General features: G+C 42.9%; 1 protein-coding gene across 2 annotated transcripts in view; it reads left to right on the top strand.

The window, feature by feature from the left end:
- The first annotated feature begins 6,141 nt into the window (after positions 1–6,141).
- ARHGAP28 (Rho GTPase activating protein 28) overlaps positions 6,142–21,962 on the top strand; it is a 181,583-nt gene continuing 165,762 nt past the window's right edge. Inside the window, exon 1 of one of the 2 annotated variants that reach the window (XM_089683631.1) lies at positions 6,142–6,395. In XM_089683631.1, the coding sequence (XP_089539757.1) occupies positions 6,298–6,395 (98 nt within the window). In that variant the 5' untranslated portion in view covers positions 6,142–6,297. The remainder of the gene's footprint in view (positions 6,396–21,962) is intronic. The other variant, XM_089683632.1, reaches the window with a different exon arrangement.

Below are 21,962 nucleotides of genomic sequence, written 5' to 3'. Positions count from 1 at the left end.
ACGTTTGTACATTTTTATTTTTTTTATATTATTATTTATGTTTTTTTAACATACTGTCACCCTAGTAGCACAGTGTCACCATAGTGACACTGTACTACTTGTGCGGGATGATGATTTTTTTTTTTACACTGATTGCTTTTACACCCATAAAGGATGTAAAAGCAATAATTTCTCCTTTTCTCTGGCTGCTTTCTTGCAGCCATTGAGCAATACTGTGAGAGCTGTGATTGGTCACAGCTTGTCACATGGTACAAGACTGTTGAAAATAGCCTTGTACCATGTGACCTCTGTAATCATTCACAGATTTCACTAGTAGTAAGCAATGATGTCAGAAGTGACATCTTGTTTACTACTATTCATATTATCACTGATTGGCCAATCAGTGATCACATGATCAGGACCTCACACAGAGGTTCCGTACAGTGATCGGTGTTCCGCTGTGTCCAGAGTACACAGCGGGCACCGGATCGCAGTGCCGCGCGTTCCCAGTGAGTGCGCACAGGCAGGGAAGCAGGAGGACGTTTATAAACGGCCTTCTGCTCCTGCACTTCTCCCATCCGGCCGTATATGTACATGGGCCGGACAGGAAGTGGTTAAAGGATAAGTTTACCTTTTTACAAAGAATACTAATTGCACATTTTTTTGCAGGTAAAATGTGCATTTATTTTATTTTTTGGTTCTGGAACCCCTAAAGCATTGCACCAGTGATCAGTAGATGGCTGGTGCCATAAAAGTCTCCTGCAGACCTGTCAGTATATCTACTTGCCGATACGGGATGTACTGACACGGCGCTCCACAGCACTGTGGCAGTTCATTGAGAACTACAAGCTGACAGCTGCTAAGGCCGTGGGGATTTGTAGTTCATTCATTCACAGAACACAGTGAGCCCGCCTGGCCACATTTTTTTTAAATTGTGTCAGCTAGTGGGGAGGAGAAGATCCACCACTAGCTGTCAAAATGGAGAGCGGGGAGGAGCAGGGGCCATGCCGGGTTATAACATGTTACATGTTACACCCTGAATACAAGTGTAATATGTAACATGTTACGAAAGGTGAACTTACCCTTTAAAGTTGAACTCCAGCCTTACTGTAAGCCTCATGTAAACTGCTGCTCCTAAATGTGAGTTTAGGAGCTTTTGGCTTTTTTTTTGCCAAAGCCCCTGAACTCAACTAGCCATGCATACATAGGCTTTTGTCAGAGTTTAGCAGCAGCAGAGTTTAGTGGCAGTTAAAGTCCCTCTCCTGAATGCAGATGAGGAGAGGAACATTTTGGCCAAAAAAGCCAAACGTGGCAAACATGCATGTAAACGCACTAGTGTTAGCCATGTTTAGCACTCAATGGCAATTACTCTGGCCAATGAAATGAATAATGTCCAAGCGCTAAACACAGGTAAACATGGCTAAGCGCAGTACTGTGTTTGCACACCTTTTTACCGTGTTGAATGTTTTTCTTCTGCCAGTAGAAATATCATCCTCAGTAGTTCCAGTATATATGTTGCCTAAGGAGTGCACAGTTGTGCGTGAAATTCCTGATTCTACTGCACACTGTGAGCTTCTGTCATTGTGTATAAGAAACTGCAGCACAGATAGTGCCTAGTTCATTTCCTGAATGAAAGACATCCAGCATCATGGGCACCACTAGCACCAGCAAAGAGATTTGTACAGGGAAGGGGGGGGGGGGTTGAGGAGAAGTGTGTACTGGATGGGTTTGGTGGATTAGAGCTCTGTGTTGGAGTGGGGGGGGGAATTGGAGGGAGGAGAGGTTTGGGCTGAGAGGGGTGTGCATTGAGGGGGATTTGGGGGACAGGCAGGAGGTGGGGATTTGGTCTGGGGTGGATCCAGTCTGAGGGGGATTAGGAGGAGGAGAGCTATGTATTTGGAGGATTTGGTCTGGGGTGGATCCAGTCTGAGGGGGATTAGGAGGAGGAGATCTCTGTATTGGGGGAGATTTAGACTGGGAGGGGGGGTGCTGTACTGAAGGGGATTTAGGGGGCAGGGAATAGAGCTCTGCAGTGGGAAGGGATAAGAGGGTTTGGCGGATGGGGGGGGGTAGTTGTGTTCATACTTAGGAGGTACGGATTTAGGCTACGGTATACCTGTACTGAGGGGTGTTTGCAGGAGGAGAGCTCTGCATGGGAATGGGTGGAGTAGGCTTAGGGGGGTGGAGAGGGGAGCTTTGTACATGAAGGGGAGGAGAGATATGCCCTGGGGGGGTCTATACTGAGAGAGATGGGGGACGGGGGAGGAGAGCTCTGTACTGGGAGTGGAGGAGAGATTTGGGTTGAGGGGCCTATACGAGGGGGACTGGGGGTGGGAGAGCTCTGTACTAAGGGGAATTAAGGGATGGAGTACTGAGGCGGGGTACTGTGGTGTTTTCAGGAAGCTACACATGGCACCCTACTACCCCCCCCCCACATACACCGCCACCATGATCTACCTGTGTTGCACAGAGGAGCAACGAATGATGCCATCACGGGGTCTAAAGTAAGTTACAGTATGTAATAAAAATTTTTATTTTAAAAATGTCTTTAGAATGTGGCCGAGGGACCATGAAAGAAGACCTAATTCACCTTTTATCTTTTTCAGGAATGATGGGTTACTTTGCTATTTTTTGTTTCTTTTTAATGGGCCCCCAGGAGCTGTTCCCCATAATGTACTAGCAGGGCTAGTGCTACCACTAGGCAAGCTAGGCAGCTGCCTAGAACACACTGCCGCCTAGGGCATAGCCACTGGTTTCCCTACTCTCTGCCACGGCTGTATCTAGGGGAATGCTGTGGAGGGCTATGCCCATCCCAAGGGGGGACTGAACATTTGGAAGCTTGGGCACTGCCCGAGGGCCCGGGGTCAGTAGGGGGCCCAATGAAATGCCCCTGGTACCTTTTTCATAGGCTTTTTGAGTTTGGGCAAGGACACAGGGGCCCCATGATCCCCTATTGCCCGGGGGCCCCATGAGTTGTCAGTCCGCCCTTGGCCCATCCCCCCCCCGGCCAGTCTTTCCATGGACGCTGTGCCTGGCTGCTGAGTGCTTTCCCTCACCCCCACACTCACAGCTAGGACAAACAGCCTGGAGCAATGAAGCCTGCAAAGGAGAAATGGTAGGAAACAGGCGAAAGGTGCGGGCTATGCTCTTCTCCTGTCAGTGGAGCGATGACACGATAGCTCTTACTAGCATGTTTAGTGTGTGTGGAGGGGGGGGGTTTGTTCTAGGAGAGAGGATTAGAAATCAGAGACACCGCTCTCTCCTGGTTCTCGTCCTATCTATCCCAACGCTCCTTCAGCGTTTCCTACAACGGCGCCACCTCCTCTTTCCTCCCCCTCTCTGTTGGGGTCCCCCAGGGCTCTGTCCTTGGACCCCTTCTCTTCTCCATCTACACCTCCTCCCTTGGCAAACTCATACACTCCCACGGCTTCAACTACCACCTCTACGCTGATGATACTCAAATCTACCTATCCACCCCTCACCTCACCCCCACATTCTCCGCCCGCATCACTCACCTCCTAAACGACATCTCTGACTGGATGTCGCTCCATTTCCTCAAGCTCAACCTCTCCAAAACCGAGCTTCTCGTCTTTCCCCCTTCCCGTGCCCCCCCCCATCCTTTCCATCACTACCAACAACACCACCATCAATCCCGCCCAGCAAGCCAAGGTCCTTGGCGTCATTCTGGACTCAAACCTTTCCTTTCAACCTCATGTCAAATCACTTACAAATACATGCAGGCTCCACCTCCGGAACATCGCCAAGATACGCTCCTTCCTTACCCCAGACACCACTAAACTACTCGTACACTCCCTGATTATCTCACGCCTTGACTACTGCAACTCCCTCCTCACCGGCCTACCCCAGTGCAAACTCTCCCCGCTTCAGACCATCCTGAACTCAGCTGCCAGACTCATCCACCTCACCAGCCGCTCCACCTCTGCCACCCCCCTCTGCCTCTCCCTCCACTGGCTCCCGATTGCCCAACGCATTAAATTCAAACTGCCCACTCTGACCTATAAGGCCATTCACAACACTGCCCCTAACTACCTCACCGACCTGATTCCCAGGTACCACCCTACCCGTACCCTTCGCTCTACACAGGACCTCCTTCTATCTTGCTCCCTGGTCTCCTCCTCCCACGCATGACTGCAAGACTTCTCCAGGTCCTCCCCCATCCTCTGAAACTCACTACCCCAATCCATCAGACTGTCACCTTCCCTCCTCACCTTCAGGCGCTCCCTGAAAACCCACCTCTTCAGGGAAGCCTACCCCACCCTCACCTAACAGCCGCTGCCCTTCCCTCCTCCTACCACTCCATCCCCCACAGCCATTTCCTCCTGTACCTCTACCCCCTCCCTCCTAGATTGTAAGCTCGAAAGAGTAGGCCCCTCTTACCCCTTGTGTGCTGCTTGATGTTACTGTACTGTTTCATGTATTGTCCCCCCCTCTATTGTACAGCGCTGAGCAAACCCTTTGGCGCTATATAAACTCAATAAATAAATAAATAAATAAAATAAATTTGTGATAGCAGAGGGAATTAGGGGGGAATTTGTACTAGGAGAGGTGGATTGGGGTGGTTTTTGTTAGAAGGGGAATGGGGGGGGTTGTGCTAGGAGGGGGGATGTGGGTGGCGAGGAAGGATTTGTGCTGGGAAGGGTAACTTGGAGGGGGTTGCATTAGGAGAGGGGGGATTGGTGCTAGCGCATATGGAAGAAAAAAATATATTTGAAATATATTTTTAAAATATTCTTTCCAAATATATTTACATATATTTGAAATGCTACAATTTTGGCCATATTCAATATATATTTAAAAAAAAATATATATATATACACACACACACACACACACAAATATTCAAATGCGTTTTTATTACAAAATATATGAAAAATATTTTTAAAAATACATTTCAAATATACTTTATGTCTTTAAAAATACAAATCTATATTTTTGGAATGCATTGACATATATGTGAAAATATATGTTACAATGACATTTTAATATGTTAAAAAAATCTGAAGAATATATTTAAAAAAGATATATTTTTAAAAATATTTTTTATATATTTTGTAATATATAAAAAACGCATTTCAAATGGCCAAAATTGTAGCATTTCACATATACGTCAATATATTTATCCTAGATTGTAAGCTCCAAGGAGCAGGGCCCTCCTAACCCTCTTGTATTGAACTGTATTGTTGCTGTATTGTCTCCCGTTATATTGTAAAGCGCTGAGCAAACTGTTGGCGCTATATAAATCCTGTATAATAATAATGATAATAATATATTTGGGGAGAATATATTTCAAATATATATTTCTTCCATGTGGGAGGAGAGGGAATTGGGGGGGGGGGGTATTTGTGCTACAAGAGGGAATGGTAGGGGGGGGGTATTTGTACTAGGAGAGGGGGATTGGGGAGATTTGTGTTAGGAGGGGGATGGCGGGATTGCGCTAGGAGGGGGGATTGGGAGAGGTTGCACTACGAGGGGGGGATTTGTGCTAGGAGGGGGGATTTGGGTGGGGAGGAAGGATTTGTGCTGGTAAGGGTAATTTGGACTGGGTGTGCTAGGAGGAGGGATTTAGGGGGAATTTGTGCTAGGAGAAGGAATTGGGGGGGAATTTGTGATAGGAGAGGGGAATTAGGGAATTTGTATTAGGAGTGGGATGGGGGGGAAATTGCGCTAGGAGGGGGGATTGGAAGGGGTTGTGCTAAGAGGGGGGGATTTGTGCTAGAAGGGGGGATTTGGCTGGGAAGGAAGGGGTTGTGCTAGGAAGGTGGAAAATTTGCGGGGAAAGAGGATGTGTGTTAGGAGGGGTATAGTAGAACTACAGCTGAACATCTATTTTTTTTTGGGGGGGGTGCTAGGAGCTTGTCTTGCCTAGGGTGCACAACAGTCTAGCACTGGTCCTGTGTACTAGTATGCACAGCACACAGTATTAGCACAATTTGGCAGACTTACCTGTCGAATGACCCCCCCCCCCCCCCCAGCTGTCAGTGCTCATACAAACAAATCCTACCTGTCAGTGTTATTTTATTTTTATCTTCAGTTCCGCTTTAAGTAAACTGATGATTGCGGATGAAAAGAAATCCACAGAGAAGACATGAAAGAAGAGTCAGAAAGAAGATAACCCTGTGTATGCCGAGCTGTCGTGTCCTGTCAGTGTTCCTGTACACCCTCCATGCAGTCAGTCGGAGGAGCGCAGAGAGTGGCTGGGCTCGGGGTGGGGGCGGTGTTTCCTCCTGTCCTGCTCTCACCCCAGTCTGATCACAAAGGGCTGCGGGGAGGAAGCCATGCTCCGGGACTCCTTCTACAATGGAGATCAATGAATCGGCCAGTGTGGTCCTCACTGGGTACCATTCGTACACCCCACCCCGGACCATGGCGGAGGAGAACCTACTCACCTCCATCAGGTAAGTCCTTAGAGAGGAGTACCGCTCACTATGGGATCCCTCCGGAGATCTGCGCTGACTTCTTACTGCGGGAATGGAACACTGTACCAACTTTGTATTCCAATAGATCCTGCAGGATGTAGGACACATGGATTGTCAGCTCCTCTGCTGTCTTCACATGTATGCCACTCAGGGTCCTGTCATCGGAAACAGATGGAAGTGGTGTTGGGGGGCAGGGGGGATTATAATATAGGTGTCTGGGGACCCAGATTCATTGGTATAGTATTTAAAGTTCTGCATTTCATCGATCTGCATAGAAAATTAACTTTAGACTTTTTACTGAAGTTTAGACATGTCTTCAGCAATTGCCCTTATACATCTACGTTCACACTAGTCTGTGTTAATGCGCAGCGTTTTTACTGCACAGGCTAGTGCGGTGTCGGATCCAGCACATTTCAGCGCATCACACCGTTTTTTTTTTGTTTTTTTGTTTTTTTTCAGTTTTGAAGTGTCATAGTGACACTACATTCATGTCACAGCACAGTGGTAACATCCAGTGCGATGCAGAAAAATTAAGACATCCTGCATTTTTCCGCACCGCACAACGCACCAGCATTGTGGTGTGAGCGGGGCACATAGAAAACAATTTCAGTGCAACCATTATCCAGTGCAGGAAAATGCAGGTCACTGTACATAGTGAGAATGAGCCCTTTCGGCAAGGTTTTCACTCTAGCGGGTATGGGAATGCATGTAAATTGCATGTGTCCGCACCGCAGGCACCCTACAGCCAGAACACGCTGCTATTTTGCAGATGTGGAGGTGCCATTAATTCTCATCAGAAAACACGGCACATTTTCAGGTACATGAAACCACATGGTGACAAAGCATGTTCTATGCAGCCCCATTTAAAAAAAAGGGACTTTTTCGCTGCATCCCCACAGGTACAGAATCCTATTCAAATGGACAGGCTGTGGTGCACATGCATATGCAAGGCGTCCAACCTGCAACAGTGTGAACCTTGCCTTCATGGGTGTTCAACCAGCTGTTGCAGAACTACAAGTCCCCTCATGCCTTTGGGAGTCATGCTTGTAACTGTCAGCCTTGCAGTGCCTCATGGGACTTGTAGTTCTGCAACAGCTGAAGGGCCACAGGTTGAGCACCTATGGGCTAGGTTCACATTTGAGCTTCTTCAAAGCATTTTTATATTTGTACACAAATTTTTGGGATTGAGTGTTTTTGTTTTAGCCAATGGAAAGCTAGTTTCTAGCAGGAGAGACAAGAAATTGTGTGAAAAACGTGTTATGCACAATTTTAAGGCATTTTTCATGCAATTCCTTTGAAACCTAATGGCTCATTCAGATGGGTGCTAACCCTATGTAGCGCGAAGAGCCATGTGTTTATGTTTTTGTACTTGTGGTGAGCTGCGTGCAGGCAGCCCACATTAGTGAATGGACACACGTTACCGTACTGACCCTGACCACACAACTGAGTTTAACAAGTAGGCAGGGATAGGTGCATGGACCTGGGTGCACAGTACCGTCACATCGAAGGTAACAAAAAAATGGAAATACATCCAATGCGATGCTGAAGTAATTTGTATTGATTGTCAGGCATATTTGTGACAAAATCATGTAAATGTTTCCAACGTGTAATTTAATTTGTCACCTTTTGCGCCATTTGGTGCATAGGAGGGAGACATTTCTAAGAGTATCTGGGACATTCTTTATGTATTCCATGGACTGTGTTTTGAATCCTGCAGAAATGTTATGTGAACTTGTGTCAGAAGGAAAACACAAATATTTTTCTGTGCTAACCCTGGTAGGAAACAAACAAGTACCAATGATTATCTGGATGGATCGGTAGTCTTTAATAATTGAAATCAGACCCAGTATGCTGGAAAATATCTATGTGCAGTTGTCTGATTCCTTGTACAAGCCAGAAATCTGGTCAGTTAGGAGAGAAACGGTGCTGCTAGGGACTTTAATGTATTGATAAATATAAATTAAGAGTTGCTTTATTTTAGTTATGTTATAGAACAGTGGTCTCCAAACTGTGGCCCGGGGGCCAGATGTGACCCTTTGCTTAACTCTCTCCAGCGCTTGGGGCATTATTGTTCCAACTGATTTGAGACACTATTCTGCCCATTGACAATAACAATGGGGCATAATTCCTGCCACTGACATAAACAATGGGACACTATTCCTCCCACTAATACCAAAGATGGGATGCTGTTTACTCCCACTGATGCCAGAAAAAATGTTCTATTCTTACTGGCTACAGTCCGGTCCCCCTAAGCCTAAGGTCTGAAGGACAATAAACTGACCCTTTGTTTAGAAATTTTGGAGACCCCTGTTATAGAATAACCATGGATAAAGCACTGTGAAAACTGTTGGTGCTATATAAATCCTGTATAATGATGATTGTAAGTATGTTGAGGTTTCAGGAGCGTTCAGAACTGAAAACATTAAAATAACAGGGATATGGCAGAGAGTAATATTTTCCAGTACCGTGCTGACTGCGCCACTAATCCCATAGCAGGAAAGCTGCCAACTATCACTTTTTAGCTTCATTTAGTCTCTAATAGCTCTCATTTAGAACAATATGCTGCCCTGCAACTTCACACAAATCTCAAATATCCCAATTTTTATGTATCAGGGAGGGAGGGGGTTTTGACTCATTGTTGTAAATGTAATCATTGTTTCAAGTTCTTTATCGAGTAAAGAAGCACCAGCCTACTCTATAGATGACTTGCTAAAAGTGCCTCTGCAGCTTTTGTTTTAGATAAAAAAAGTTTGGTTTTTTTTTAGATAGGGTGGAGAGGGACTGGAATCCTAACCAGATTGAAAAAAAAATCCCACATTTTGAGTTATCATTAGGCATGAACACGGTGCAAATATGGATTTGGGCCAGGACCTGAAAGCAAACTGTCACTCCTGTGGCCAGGGCATTCCCAGCCCCACAGCCACATGTAACAAATAGGTTGGGATTCTGGTGACATCATTGACCTAATGTGGTCACATGGGCATATTTGGCCAATCACATTGTCCAAATGTGGCCATATGGTCATATTAAGTCAATGACGTCATGTGCATCCCCGTGGCTGCAGGGTAAGGAATACCCAGGCCATGGCTGACTGGTTGCAGATTTGGCCAGAGTTACGGCTTGCTTCTTGGTTCATTTTGCACCTAAGTTTGGAATGACCTAGTTGTCACCAGAACAGCAATAGAGGAGAAATCTTCCAAAGAGGATACCAGTTCTGGTGTCCATGATGATGACAAAGGATTTATGTGACTTTGAAGGCATTTTCCTCCTACCTCCTGTTTTAACTGTGGGACAAGAAGTAAAGGGAAATCGCACGAATGGGACCAAATGGCAAAAAAATGCAGGGGTCATAACCCTCCCTTACTCTATCCAAATTGAAAAAGTGGCTTTAGTTTTTTTAGGTTCCTTTAGTTTTGGCTTGGTTAGTTCTGCTTTATGTGTTGCCATGCTGACCAGTGCAAGATCCATTCAATTGCTCAGTCAGGTTAAAATTGGCCATACATGCCTTTACAATTTTATTGTACTGTCTTTCTATAACCTCCTTTAAACTCACCACACACAATAACATTTGACTGTACAATCTTCTTTAGAACTACCAACAACTAAGCAGTGCAAGAGCTTGCCTGATTGGATACAAATTGATTGGATGGTTTACATATTGCACAGGTTTTGTACAACTAAAATTTATCCTGCAAAGATGGTATGGTCAGATGGTAACATGTATGGCGACCCTTGGGCCCCATCACACGGGGCAGACTCCAATTTGATCAGAAGATCTGTTCATTGTTGGACAGGTCCAGGTCCACCCAGTTTATGCAGAACGGACATAGACTGAGCCCACTCTAAACTATGGGCAGCCAGGTGTAAACAAACTTTGCTGGCAGTTTACACTCAATTGCCCTCTAATCTGATCCACCTAAATAGAGCGGGATGGATCCCCTTACTTTTTTTTTTTTTTTAGCAGGACCTGATTGGATTGATGGTAGGCAGGTGTAAATGGACACAAGTCTATTTATACCTGCCGGTCCTTAGGGGTGAATAGAGGGTCCGATCAGGTCCGCCTGAAAAACCAACTAGCGGACCTGATTAGACCCTTTGTGTGAAAGTGGAATTAGGAGTAACAAAACTATTTGATAGGAGGGAAAATCTAAACAACCGATTCCATTTTATCAGGCAGGGAGGCCATCGCACTACCGTATGGTCACCAAAACTATGTAATAAAAGGACACACCTATACACTCTATTCAGTTAGTATCAAATGAGAAAGGCCCTTGCAGCACATGGTATACGGTAGATCTAAAGAAGATTGTACAGTGTATGGTCAGGTTTAGGGATTTACGCAAAGTATATGTTAGGCCTCCCCCTCCACTTGGTATAAATCGTTTCATTGCCTTTCCAGATCTGTGTAATAAGTATACTGCTGAAGGTTTGCAGACCGCTAGAAGTATCTATTCTGCACTAAACCAGAGCCTGTTTCAGAGCGGAGTTAACAGGAAACCTAGTAGTGATTAGCAGAGACACACAATGCCCTCCACTTCTGCTTTGTGTCTGCAGGATGGGAGTCATTACTTTGTTGTTGTCTGACCAAGTCATGTTTATGTTTGCCTGTTTGTGTTTATACAGTTCAAATTGCATTTGGCCTGGAAATATTTGTGAGTCACAAATACTGGATGTTTGCACTTTTATGAATAACATATTTTGGGAGCCTTTGGCATGAGGCAAAAAATAAAGCCATTGAGTGGTGGCCACAGGACTGTCTCCAATTTCTAATCTTAACACATAGCAGCTGTCCTGAAGTAATGGCTGGAACTCGCCATATGTGCCGTTAAGAGTCAGGATCCATGCTCCACGGAGAGTTTATTAGCTCAGCATGTGGCCTTCTGGAATGTGAAACATACGTAGGGAATTACATTATATTTCATCAAACGCTTTAGAAATAGACTAAGCCACGTCTCTAGCTTTTCTTCACTGCCCCTTGGCTCAGTGGTGGGGGGATTCTTTATTTATACTGGAAGATGGAACCAAAAATGAATGGAGTAAATATGATCAGGGGAGTAGAATGGAGATGGCAAGGAAGCTATGAGTTTAGGACTGACATAGCAGTAAATAACAGCGTGTAGTTTTATTTTTTCTAGTAAAAAAAAAAAAATGCAAGTGCTCATATTTCAAGGAGTCAGTGGTTTAGAAATCATTGCAATAACAATGGTAATTCATTGTCCAGTGAGCAGACAGGTGACACAGGAATCTATAAAACCTTGGTGTCACATGCCTGACTAAGAAGTGTAGCAATGATATGTGACTTCCAAGACAGGTAGAAGAGAAATGCAAAACCCATGAGTGGGAAAACACATATATGTATTCAAATTATTAAAGCAGTAGTAAAGTTCTGGTAGGAAACTAAAAAAAGGTGTCCCCTTGCAGGATTAAGTCACAATATACTAATATGCTTTGCATACTAGTACATTATGACAAGGTCATCTACAAATAAAACCCTTCAGCGCTGCGCTGTCACGGCTCCCAGGCGCTTCCATCTTCCTTCCAGGTTTGCCACTTGAATGGCTGGGCAGCAGTGACATCACGTTGCAATAGCATGCAGAGCTATTGCTGTAAGTGTGGTGTGAGCTGCGCATGTGCGACTCAGATCACATTAACCGCTGGCATGCAGGGGGAGGCTTATGACAGAAGAGACCTCTAGGGTCTCTTTTGTTATAAAAGCCTTGCCTGTCAGTGGATTTTACATTTATTAAGTTTACTACCACTTTAAAGAGGAACTTCATCCCCTCCCCCATTCATTTTTTTAATCTTAACTGTACACAGGCTAGATATTCATAGATCCTGGGATACACTGTAGGCTGCTACCTTCAGGTGACTGAACACTAAAACTTTCAACACACTCGCCTCCTTAATGTACCCCTATTACCCTACACCAGTCCACAAGTCCTCAATTTTTTACTAGTGTCCTGTAAGTGATGGACCTCTTTTCCCTCATGGAGAAGTTTCTACACTTAAAATCTCATCCACAAGGTCGTCCACAAGTTTCGCATGGAAACTGCAAGGTCAGTTATTGCCTCTTTGAGACAAGGGGAATCTTTGGCATCAGTAGATATTTAAGAGGCCTACTTCCATATTCCCGTTTATTCACCTTATCAACACTTTCTGCTCTTTGCTGTAGGAGACAAAAACTTCCAATTTGTCACACTGCTGTCTAGCCTATCCTGTATACCCAGAGTATTCACAAAGAACTGAGGGCATTCAGGTCACCACCAGGTACTAGGTATGTAGACAACCTTCTTCTAAAGGATTCATCTCCCTCGAGACTGAGCATCCGAAAGACTATGCAGATTCTTCAGGCTTTAAGTTGGGTAATCAACTTCTAAAAGTCTTCTATCCAGCTTTCCATTTGACTGAAATATCTACACCTCATCCTCGGCACAGCCCAAGCAAAGGATTGTCTTCTAGTAAACAGGATTTTCTCTCTCATGCTCAGGCCTTAGGATCCAAAAGACATCCCTCAGTGAGATTCTCTATGAGAGTTCTGACTACATGGCTCACTTCACTCATTTTCATTCAAGGCCCTTCCAACACAACATTCTGTTGGCCTTGGAGAAACACTTTTCATAACTTGACTGCCCTATGCTTCTTCCAAGCCAAGCAAAGAGCTCCCTAGCTTGGTGGATTGCCAATCCTTCTTTGTCCCACCTTCAATGAAGGTGAAATCAACAGATGCCAGGCAGTGTGGGAGGATGAGGCAGTAGAAGGATCCAATGAGTATATGTGCTGAAAAGAAGCATGCTGATAGGAGGAGAGAGCAGAGGGATATAGAGATGAGCTTTTTACTGTTCTGCTTCTCCTTTCTAGATCTAATACAGGATGAAATAGATTCAGAGCAAGTGGGTTGAATGATGCTGGCCATCAGACTGGGTATTTAAAGGGGCAGAAAAAAATGTATGGTGGGGAAAATCAGGGTTAACTGGCCACCTATATTTAGCTTGTTATTATTTGCCTGGAGTTTTGCTTTAGGTAATCCGCTGCCAATCAACAATAGTGGTATAGGTACAGGGGTGGCCACTAGTATGGTTAGGCACACAAGGAACAGGGACCAGTAGTAGAATGAAAACCTCTAGTTACTAAAACTTAATAGTATTACAGGTATCTCCATGTTTAGATACTCGTTACTACAGAAAGCAATGATTCTCATTCTGTGTTTAGCCATATACTTGATATGAAGGTATGTCTCTTCATACCCTCCATGTATGATTTGCTCACAAGACAGACACTAATGCCAGCCATAGACAGTTCGAAAATCGGCCAATTTTTCGTCCGAAAAAAAATTGGCCGATTTTCGCACTGTTAGTGGGTTAATTGGTCAGTCGTTTTTCAGGTTTTTTGCACTTTGAGATTTTCGGTCATGTTGGAAAATTTGTGGCCGATTTGGACGATCGGACAATTTTCCCGGCAATGATGGCCAAATCGGCCGATCGTTTTAATGATAAAAAATCTGCGCATGAGCCGTGACCTGCAAGGGACAGAAGTTATGGGGTGAACTTAATGATTTAGTCGGCCGATTTTTTTAATCGTTGGAGGTAACGTTGGCCAAACGAACAACCAATTTTTCGTTTATCGTTCGAAAAATCGGCCGATGTTCGACCCGTCTATGGCCTTCATAAGATAGGCCAGATTGTGGGCATCTTAGTATAAACGTAAAACTTTAAATATGAATGACTTCGTGTGGACTTGTGTAGTATAATTACATCCATTATTTATGGAGCAATGATAGCACATAATTATCTTTCACTCTGCCAAACCAGTGAATCCAACCAGTGGATCTGTCATTTACTTATGGCGCAGTCATATGGAAATGACATACATTCTAAGGTCACTTTATCAGAAAGAGTTTAAAGGATAACGTCTATAGAAAAAACATGGCTGAGTGTTTATTTTTCAAAGGCTTTTTACTTCACTTCTTCGAATCTCTGACCCAAGCATGTAGATTAGAACCAGAAATGAACTCTCCTGTGCTCTGAGACCCAGATAGGTGGCGGATAGATGGAACCAGAACTGGAAAAATTTGACCACCTGTGCATATAGGGTTGTGCAGGTCCAAACAAGGCTGGGGAAGCCCGACCAGTACTGCAAAGGGAAACAAAACAAAAAGCGCACCAACCTTGCGCATTACCTCAGTAACCAAATTTTATTCAATACAAAATGATACTCACAAACAGCGAAGTAATTCAAGCATGTTAGTCCTCAAAGCTCTGAAGAAGAAGGGATGCCCTTCGAAACGCGTCAACTGTTCTGAGTGTCTACCCCTATGATGGGACACACGCAGGTTGCTTAATGTTCAAGTCCCTTTGAGGACTTACATGCTTGAACTTCGCTGTTTGTGAGTATCATTTTGTATTGAATAAAATTTGGTTACTGAGGTAATGCGCAAGGTTGGTGCGCTTTTTGTTTTGTTTCGCCAAGCATGTAGATAACATCTTTACTCTGACTTTCCTGATACGAGTACTTGTTTTTCGTGTCAGTGAACTGAGAATGGTCTGAAGCCAAAGGACCAGCATAACAGCCAGGAAACTAACATTTTCAAGTATAGGTCAGCAATGACAACTTACATATTTAATTTAGGAAATCTTAGTAAAGCCGCACCTCAACCTCCTATTTTTACTTACCTCCAACTAAAACCTTAAACTGGTTGAAATTCTAATGGTACTGTAGGGACCAACTAAATTTCCAACTAAAGTGTGTGTCAGTCCCTGCTTAACAGAGGTTGATTGATTGACTTCTATCGAAGAGACATATTAGAAAATGTTATCAATCAGCGATTACAGCCAATCAGCTGCTGGTGCTGCTGTCAGAATACAATGCACCAACAATGTATGTATTTCATGCATGTTACACTGAACCTGGCAGCCCTGTATATATACATACACACAGGTGATATGTCAATCCCATCTTCTATGGATATCCCCACAGCTGTGCCACGTTCCCGTTGTGTCATTGGTGGGGGGATTCCTTCATCCATCTTATTTATATGGATGGAGGAATCCCTTAGGTTATTTCATTCAGTCCGCCAAAAAAAAAAAAAAAAAAACTAGCAGTGTATGAATGTTGGTAGTCTATCAGGAAATAAAAAGGCTAGACTCAGATTTTCTGCAACATCCCAGAGTAATGGAAGAGGATTGTTTTCTCTCCAAAGCAGCTTTTAGAACATCAGACTGACCTCTGTCAAAACAGCAATTCATCTGTTCTCAGCTAAAGGGTTTTTGCTTCAACTTTGTCGGATGTGTGCAAAGAATGAATCATTAATCTTTCAAAGCCCTTGTAAATGTAAACTATACAGTTAATACAGTATATGAAAGTAAAAAAAAATACTTTATTATAGTAATCTTACTTTTATAAAATGATGTGCATCATTGTATAGGGCTTTTTGTTTCCTTTTCTCTTATGTCACGAAAATATAACTGGTGACTGACACATATATTACTCTAAGATCCTGGTGTGTATAGAGCACAAAACTGGTTGTGCACAATTAATATTCCTTTGGAAAGTAAAACAGTTCATATACAGTATATTTTATGTAGCTGCTTGTTTGGAGCTTAAAGCGGAACGTCATTCTCTCAATCCCAGGCAAATGATGTCATACATCCCAGGAGTCTTCAGTATGAAAGGAGGGGTTTTCTTAGCTAAGCACACCCTCCTTCCCGCATGGCTGAGCTAAGGGCAGACTGATTCCAGCAAGTAAATGCTAGATTAATCTTTTGCCCTTACTCAAGATGACCACAGATAGAAATGCTAGGAGGGTGTTTTTCAAAGTGATTTCTCAGCAAAATAAAGCATGGAGATGGGTGAGATTGCTTTGAATATTAAAAATGAATCTAGTATAGTTTTTGGTTTGTGGTGCTCAGATGCAGTGTAGTTCTGATTTATATAAGTTTCGATGACAAGTATAAAGAAAAAGCTTAAAAGAGAATTATGGGCTCTTTAAAAAAAACATACTCACCTAGGTGGATGCAGCATCGATCCAATGCAGAATCTGCCCCACTCTGCCTCTGCACGGAGAATTAAGCAATCAAACACCATGATTGCTCAGTTCTCCCCCTCTGCTCTGAGCAGAGAGCTGACTGTCAGTCTCTAGCTCTCTGCTCAGCACCTCCAGCACTCACTGGAGCGCTGGGCTGTGGAGATGCAGCGGTGTCACAGCAGATTGTTGAGAGGCTGAGCCAGGTGCCGTTCCAGGGTTCTGGGTGAATCTCGACCATATGGTCGGGATCTTTTCAGTGCCTGAACCGGCTCTGTGATGACAGCCGACAGCGGGCTTCAACCTGCTGATGGCTGAAAATGGTTCACAGGAGTGCAGAACTAACTGCACTCCTGTGATCCATAGGAGAAGTATAGCCAAAAAAGCTTTGGCTATAATTCTCTTCTAAAGCGATATTAGACCCAAAACAAAAATGCATTATATTGTAGCTTACCAATTCTTATATGTGGTGGCTGCATTGGTTTTCTTTTTTTAAGTTTTTTTTTTTAATTATTCTTTATTTTCACCTGGTGATCCAGCTAGTACATTTGTTATTTTCCAACTTACTTTAACAGACCAAGTTGTCAAGCAAAAGTGGCAGTTAGAAGGTTGAGACAAACACTGACAAGGGTGCGTACAATGGTCAGCTTATATTCATTTATGTAAAGCATTTATCCCAAAATGGGAAAAATTAGAAATTGTTAGTAGTGTTGGGCTATATATTCGACTCGAACGTTAGTTCGACTAGAACATCGGCCGGTCTTGTGTTCTGCGAACACATGAACAGTAAGGGCATTCGGCAGACTGTTCACTGCACAATGCACTGTGCCCTGACACAGGTCAGGTGCAATGCTTTGGTCAATCACAGTGCATGATGACATCACAGGGGGCTGTTATCGCACTATTTAAAAACTCTCATTCTGGCGCAGCTGTCAGACGGCAGGAGCCAGTGTCAAGAGCAGAGTGGTTTTTTTTGTTTCTTTTTTTGGGTCAGCGTCAGGCATCGTGATTGATGTTGGATCTACTTCGGGGGACAGTTTTTTAAATTTTTTTTTTAATAAAGGACTGGTCAAAGCCTGTCTACTGTAATTTTTTACACTACACTTTATTTTGTGAATGAATAGCGGTACCATGTGGCCGGGATTTGGGGGCCCATTTGCTAAACGGGGCTTCCAGATTCTGATAAGCCCCGGGATCGCAAACCCCCACAACCACCGGCTATGATTTTGGGGAATAGGCCTTTGTCCCCATCAACATTGGGACAAGGTGCTTTGTGACATGTGGCCTGGTACGGTTCAGGAGGAGGGGGGGGCGCTCACTCTTTCCCCCCCCCCCCTTTCCTGGCCTGCTTGGCTGCATGCTCAGATAAGGGTCTGGTATGGATTTTGGGTGGAACCCCCATGCCATTTTCTTTTTAAATTTAGCATGGGGGTATCCCTCAAAATCCATACCAGATCCCAAAGGGCTTGGTATGGATGGGGGGGCACACTTTTTTTTTAATACTTTAATTGCCGGGCAATGCAGGCAATTCTTTTTACATTCAGAAAAATAAAGAATGTGTTTAGTAGCTGTGTGGTATCTTACCGCATACTCAGATGCAGCAAGATACTGCTTAGTGGATTCTCCTCTCTGTTCAAAGTTTGTGTTTGCATTTTTGTTATGTTTGAATGTTCAACCGTGAACTGTACAGCAGGGTGTTTGGCCCATCACAAATTGTTAGCTGTAGTTCGGCTTTAATTTCTTAGTCCCATCTAAATCTGTTAGTCTAACACTCCCCTCTCTCCAGACTGACAATGCTGCTGTCATATGATGTCTCCAGTGCTCCTCCATCCAGTGTAGGGACACCCTAAGACAGGAAGTGTGTTACTGGACAAATCACCAGGTGAAAACAAAGAAAACAGAGGCTAAAATAAGAAAATGAATGCAGTCTCCACATCTAAGGATTGGTAAACTGTAATATATACACCATTTTTGCTATTTTGCTATAACATTTTACTGATCAGTCAATAAGGATATGTAGCTGTGTGAATACCATGCATTTGAAGAACTTCTTTTGAGATTCTGTGAGCATAAGCAATCCTTTAAGCACTGAATATTCATCTGTCATTTTCGGTGAAAGCTGATTCATGATGGAGGCACTCAGTGAATGCATATAATGCTGTTGCACATTTATTGACCACTTGAGGCTAAAGGTCATTAGCAGCTGTAGGGTAACGTAAATGATACATTGTTTGTGACATGTGGCAAGTGTCATACACTATGACACTGGTACAGATGGAGCCAGGAAGTTGTATGAATAACTTGTTTGTAGTTATCATTTACAAATGCATCTTTATTATAGAGAATTAATCTGCAAATCTATTATTCAGCTTTCTAAAAGTCTGACCAAAAATAGTACAAGTTGACCCTCTGACATAAAGGGATATTAATGGCTGCATTTAGGTTTTACTGAGCAGCATGTGTCTCAGAAATCTGGACTTCTTTAAGCTATAATGAGCAACTGCTATCAATATGTTCTCAAGGATATAAGTGGAGAAGTGCTTTCTATTAATGAACATGCTTGGATTAGAAACAGTTTGTGTGACAGACGTACTTTCAATTCCCTGTGAAATCTCTAATTCTGATCTGAAAACACCTGTTAGTACTTAACGTCTTTTATGACAGATATGTCTGACGCAAGTTTAAATTTACACATATAAATGTATGACCAGATCTGTAAATTGGTCATAGAGATATATTGCTGTGGCCATGAAGCCTTCTAATTTAAAGAAAATTCATTTCACATCCGCAGCAGACAGTATACATGAAAACAATTGCCTAATTGTTCTCATGAGGGATGTGTACTGCAAGAAATGTATGTATTAAAGCAGTTGTCGAGACGAGGCCTTGATGAATCACAAAGCTGATGACAGAAAATAATCAGCGTTTACTACAGAAGCTTTTACTTCCCAAAGATCAATACACATCTTCACACAAGTCACTGGGTTTGAAGAGTACACTTTTATGTCTTGACATCGGCAATTTGCTTCGCAATAATTATTATGATACACTTCAAGTGTCAAAAGATTTCATTGATCTATATTAGTCCATGATGTTATATCTTTTCTCACAATATACTTTAATGTTAAAGTGTTACTAAACTCAGGATCCTGCATTCACTATATCTGATCTCCCACAGTACACACAACATGGAACTGCTATAATTTTAGTCAATATGAACTGCTAAATATGTTTTCTCATCAGCAGTTAGAGCAGTCTTGTGACTTCAGCAGGGCACTGGTTAAAACTTGTAGGAGTAGTTTTCTTTCTGCTCTAGGAGGAAGCAAAACCCCTGACCTTTGTCTGGACAGTGCTGTTTGACCCTGTGCTGATCACATGCACTCTCTTAAGAAAAAAAAAACCCTCTAGCAATACACACTAAACTGTGCATGTGCATGTGGCTATGGGTTCAGTCTGTCTTATCAAGAGATAAGACATGGACATTTGAACAAGAGGGGGAGCAGAGAAAACAGGATCAAACGGCCTTTTTACACAATGCAGAAGATTAACCCCTTAGCTTCCACAGTGAGTATGACAAGCATGCTTTACTGCACATACAGACTGATTTTACTGTTTTGGGTTTCATAACATTTTAAATCTGCAGCGTTTTTTAGCTTAACACATTGAGCTCAATAAATAAAATTTTCCAAGTGCATACAGTTTAAAACATTCCAATGGTGCTAGCTTCTAATTTTACTGTTTGGGTTTAGTAACACTTTAATGTTACATTGTTTAAGTGTTACTCAACCCAGGACCCTGCATTCACAGTACTCCCACAGTACACAGAACATGGAAATGCAATTATTTTAGTAAATATAAACTGCTACATACCTTGTGACTTCTATCGGTGTCCAGCAGAGCACTGGTTAAAGCTTGTAGGAGTTTTCATTCTCCCCTGATTGTCTTATGAGGCTACATAACCCCTGACCCTCTGTCTGGACAGTGTTGATCGGCCCTGTGCTGATCACATGCACTCTCCCAAGAAAAAAAAAATATCTAGCAATACACACCAAACTGAGCATGTGCCACTTTCCCTCAAGGCTAAAGGCTCTGGTCTATCAGGAGATTCATTGGGGACAGTAGAAGCAGGGGAGGATCAGAGAAGACAGGATCAAACATCCTTTTTACATAGTGCAGGGGATTAACCCCTTAGGTTCCACAGTGAGTATAACAAGCATGCTTTACTGCTTATACAGACTAATTTTACTGTTGTGGGTTTAGTAACACTTTAAGGGAACATATAGTTCAACATATCCAAAGAGTAGTGGAGGTTTTTAATATGTTTATGGTATATAAGGCATATTGGCTTATGAAGTGGACCCTGGCCAAGGAATACGAAATATTAGATATTAGGGGCGGAGCTTCACGGACACTGTCATTTCACCAGCCCCCTTTTGGCTGTGGATCTCCGCAGTTGCCAGCGCCTTTCAGCTGACAAGCTCTGAAGTTACTGGCATCTTTTGGTTGGCGATCTCTGCGACTATACAAAGTTGGTGGTCTGTGGCTGGGCAGATGAGTACTGGATCTGCTTAGATGGATGATTCTCTCTCTTAAAGTGACCTATGTATTTTATTTTGTAAATGTTTTTAGAGCACTGTTTAGTTGTCTTTTTAATAAAACAGAGAGCTCTATTTTTTTTGGTGTTTGTTTATCTATTGCATGTATGCCCTGTAAAGGGTTTCTCCTGTTAACCCTTCATGTGCTGGTTTCATACCATCCTGCATATGAAGATAGAAATTGCCTGGGGCTTCATTAATGTGCTCTTAGGCCTCATATAACATTAGAGGTCTCTGGAAAGAGGTGAGCAGGTTGGCACCTGGTAGAGTTTTTATATTCGGTTTGGGATCACAGTTTTTTGATTTGATAACTGACACAGAATTAAGTTGGCACCTGTTTGGACTTTGGGCCTGCACTTATATATTTTTGTAATTTTGATTTACAATTTTTTGTGATAATATTTGACTGGTTATGTATTTTAGATTATATTTGGGTGTATTCACTATATCTAGTTTATACACAAACAGTGCTGCACAATTTTTGGTTATTTTTATTATTATGTAGTAGCTGAGTGCCTAGTCTACAGATAGCATTTAGATTCATTGTCACTGTTGACTGTATCTTTAAAGTAAATCCGTCCCAAACCTGGGTATGTTATACTGAACATATTGTTAAAAAAAAAAAAAAAAAAATTATATATATATATATTATATATATATATATAGTTCTTTAAGTAGAGTTTACTACTGCTTTTAGTGAAAACCACATGTCAAAATAATTAGTAAATCGGGAGGTAAAGGAAGCAAAATTATATTGAAATCTTGTTTTTTCCTGTTTAAGTCCTGGCATATTTTTTAAGAAATACATTTTTCCCCTTGCAGGTGTTAAAAAAACAAAAATTCAGGTTGAAATATGCACTCTTATTCCCAAGTTTACCATCTCAGTATTTCTATTCTGCCAAAAGATGTACTCAGTCTTTTGACACCCGGCAT

This window comes from Staurois parvus, unplaced genomic scaffold, assembly GCF_062004578.1.
Source record: "Staurois parvus isolate SC_StPar_1 unplaced genomic scaffold, SC_StPar_1.0 ptg000317l, whole genome shotgun sequence".
Taxonomy (NCBI): Eukaryota; Metazoa; Chordata; class Amphibia; order Anura; family Ranidae; genus Staurois; species Staurois parvus.
This window is presented reverse-complemented; position numbering and strand designations above follow the sequence as displayed.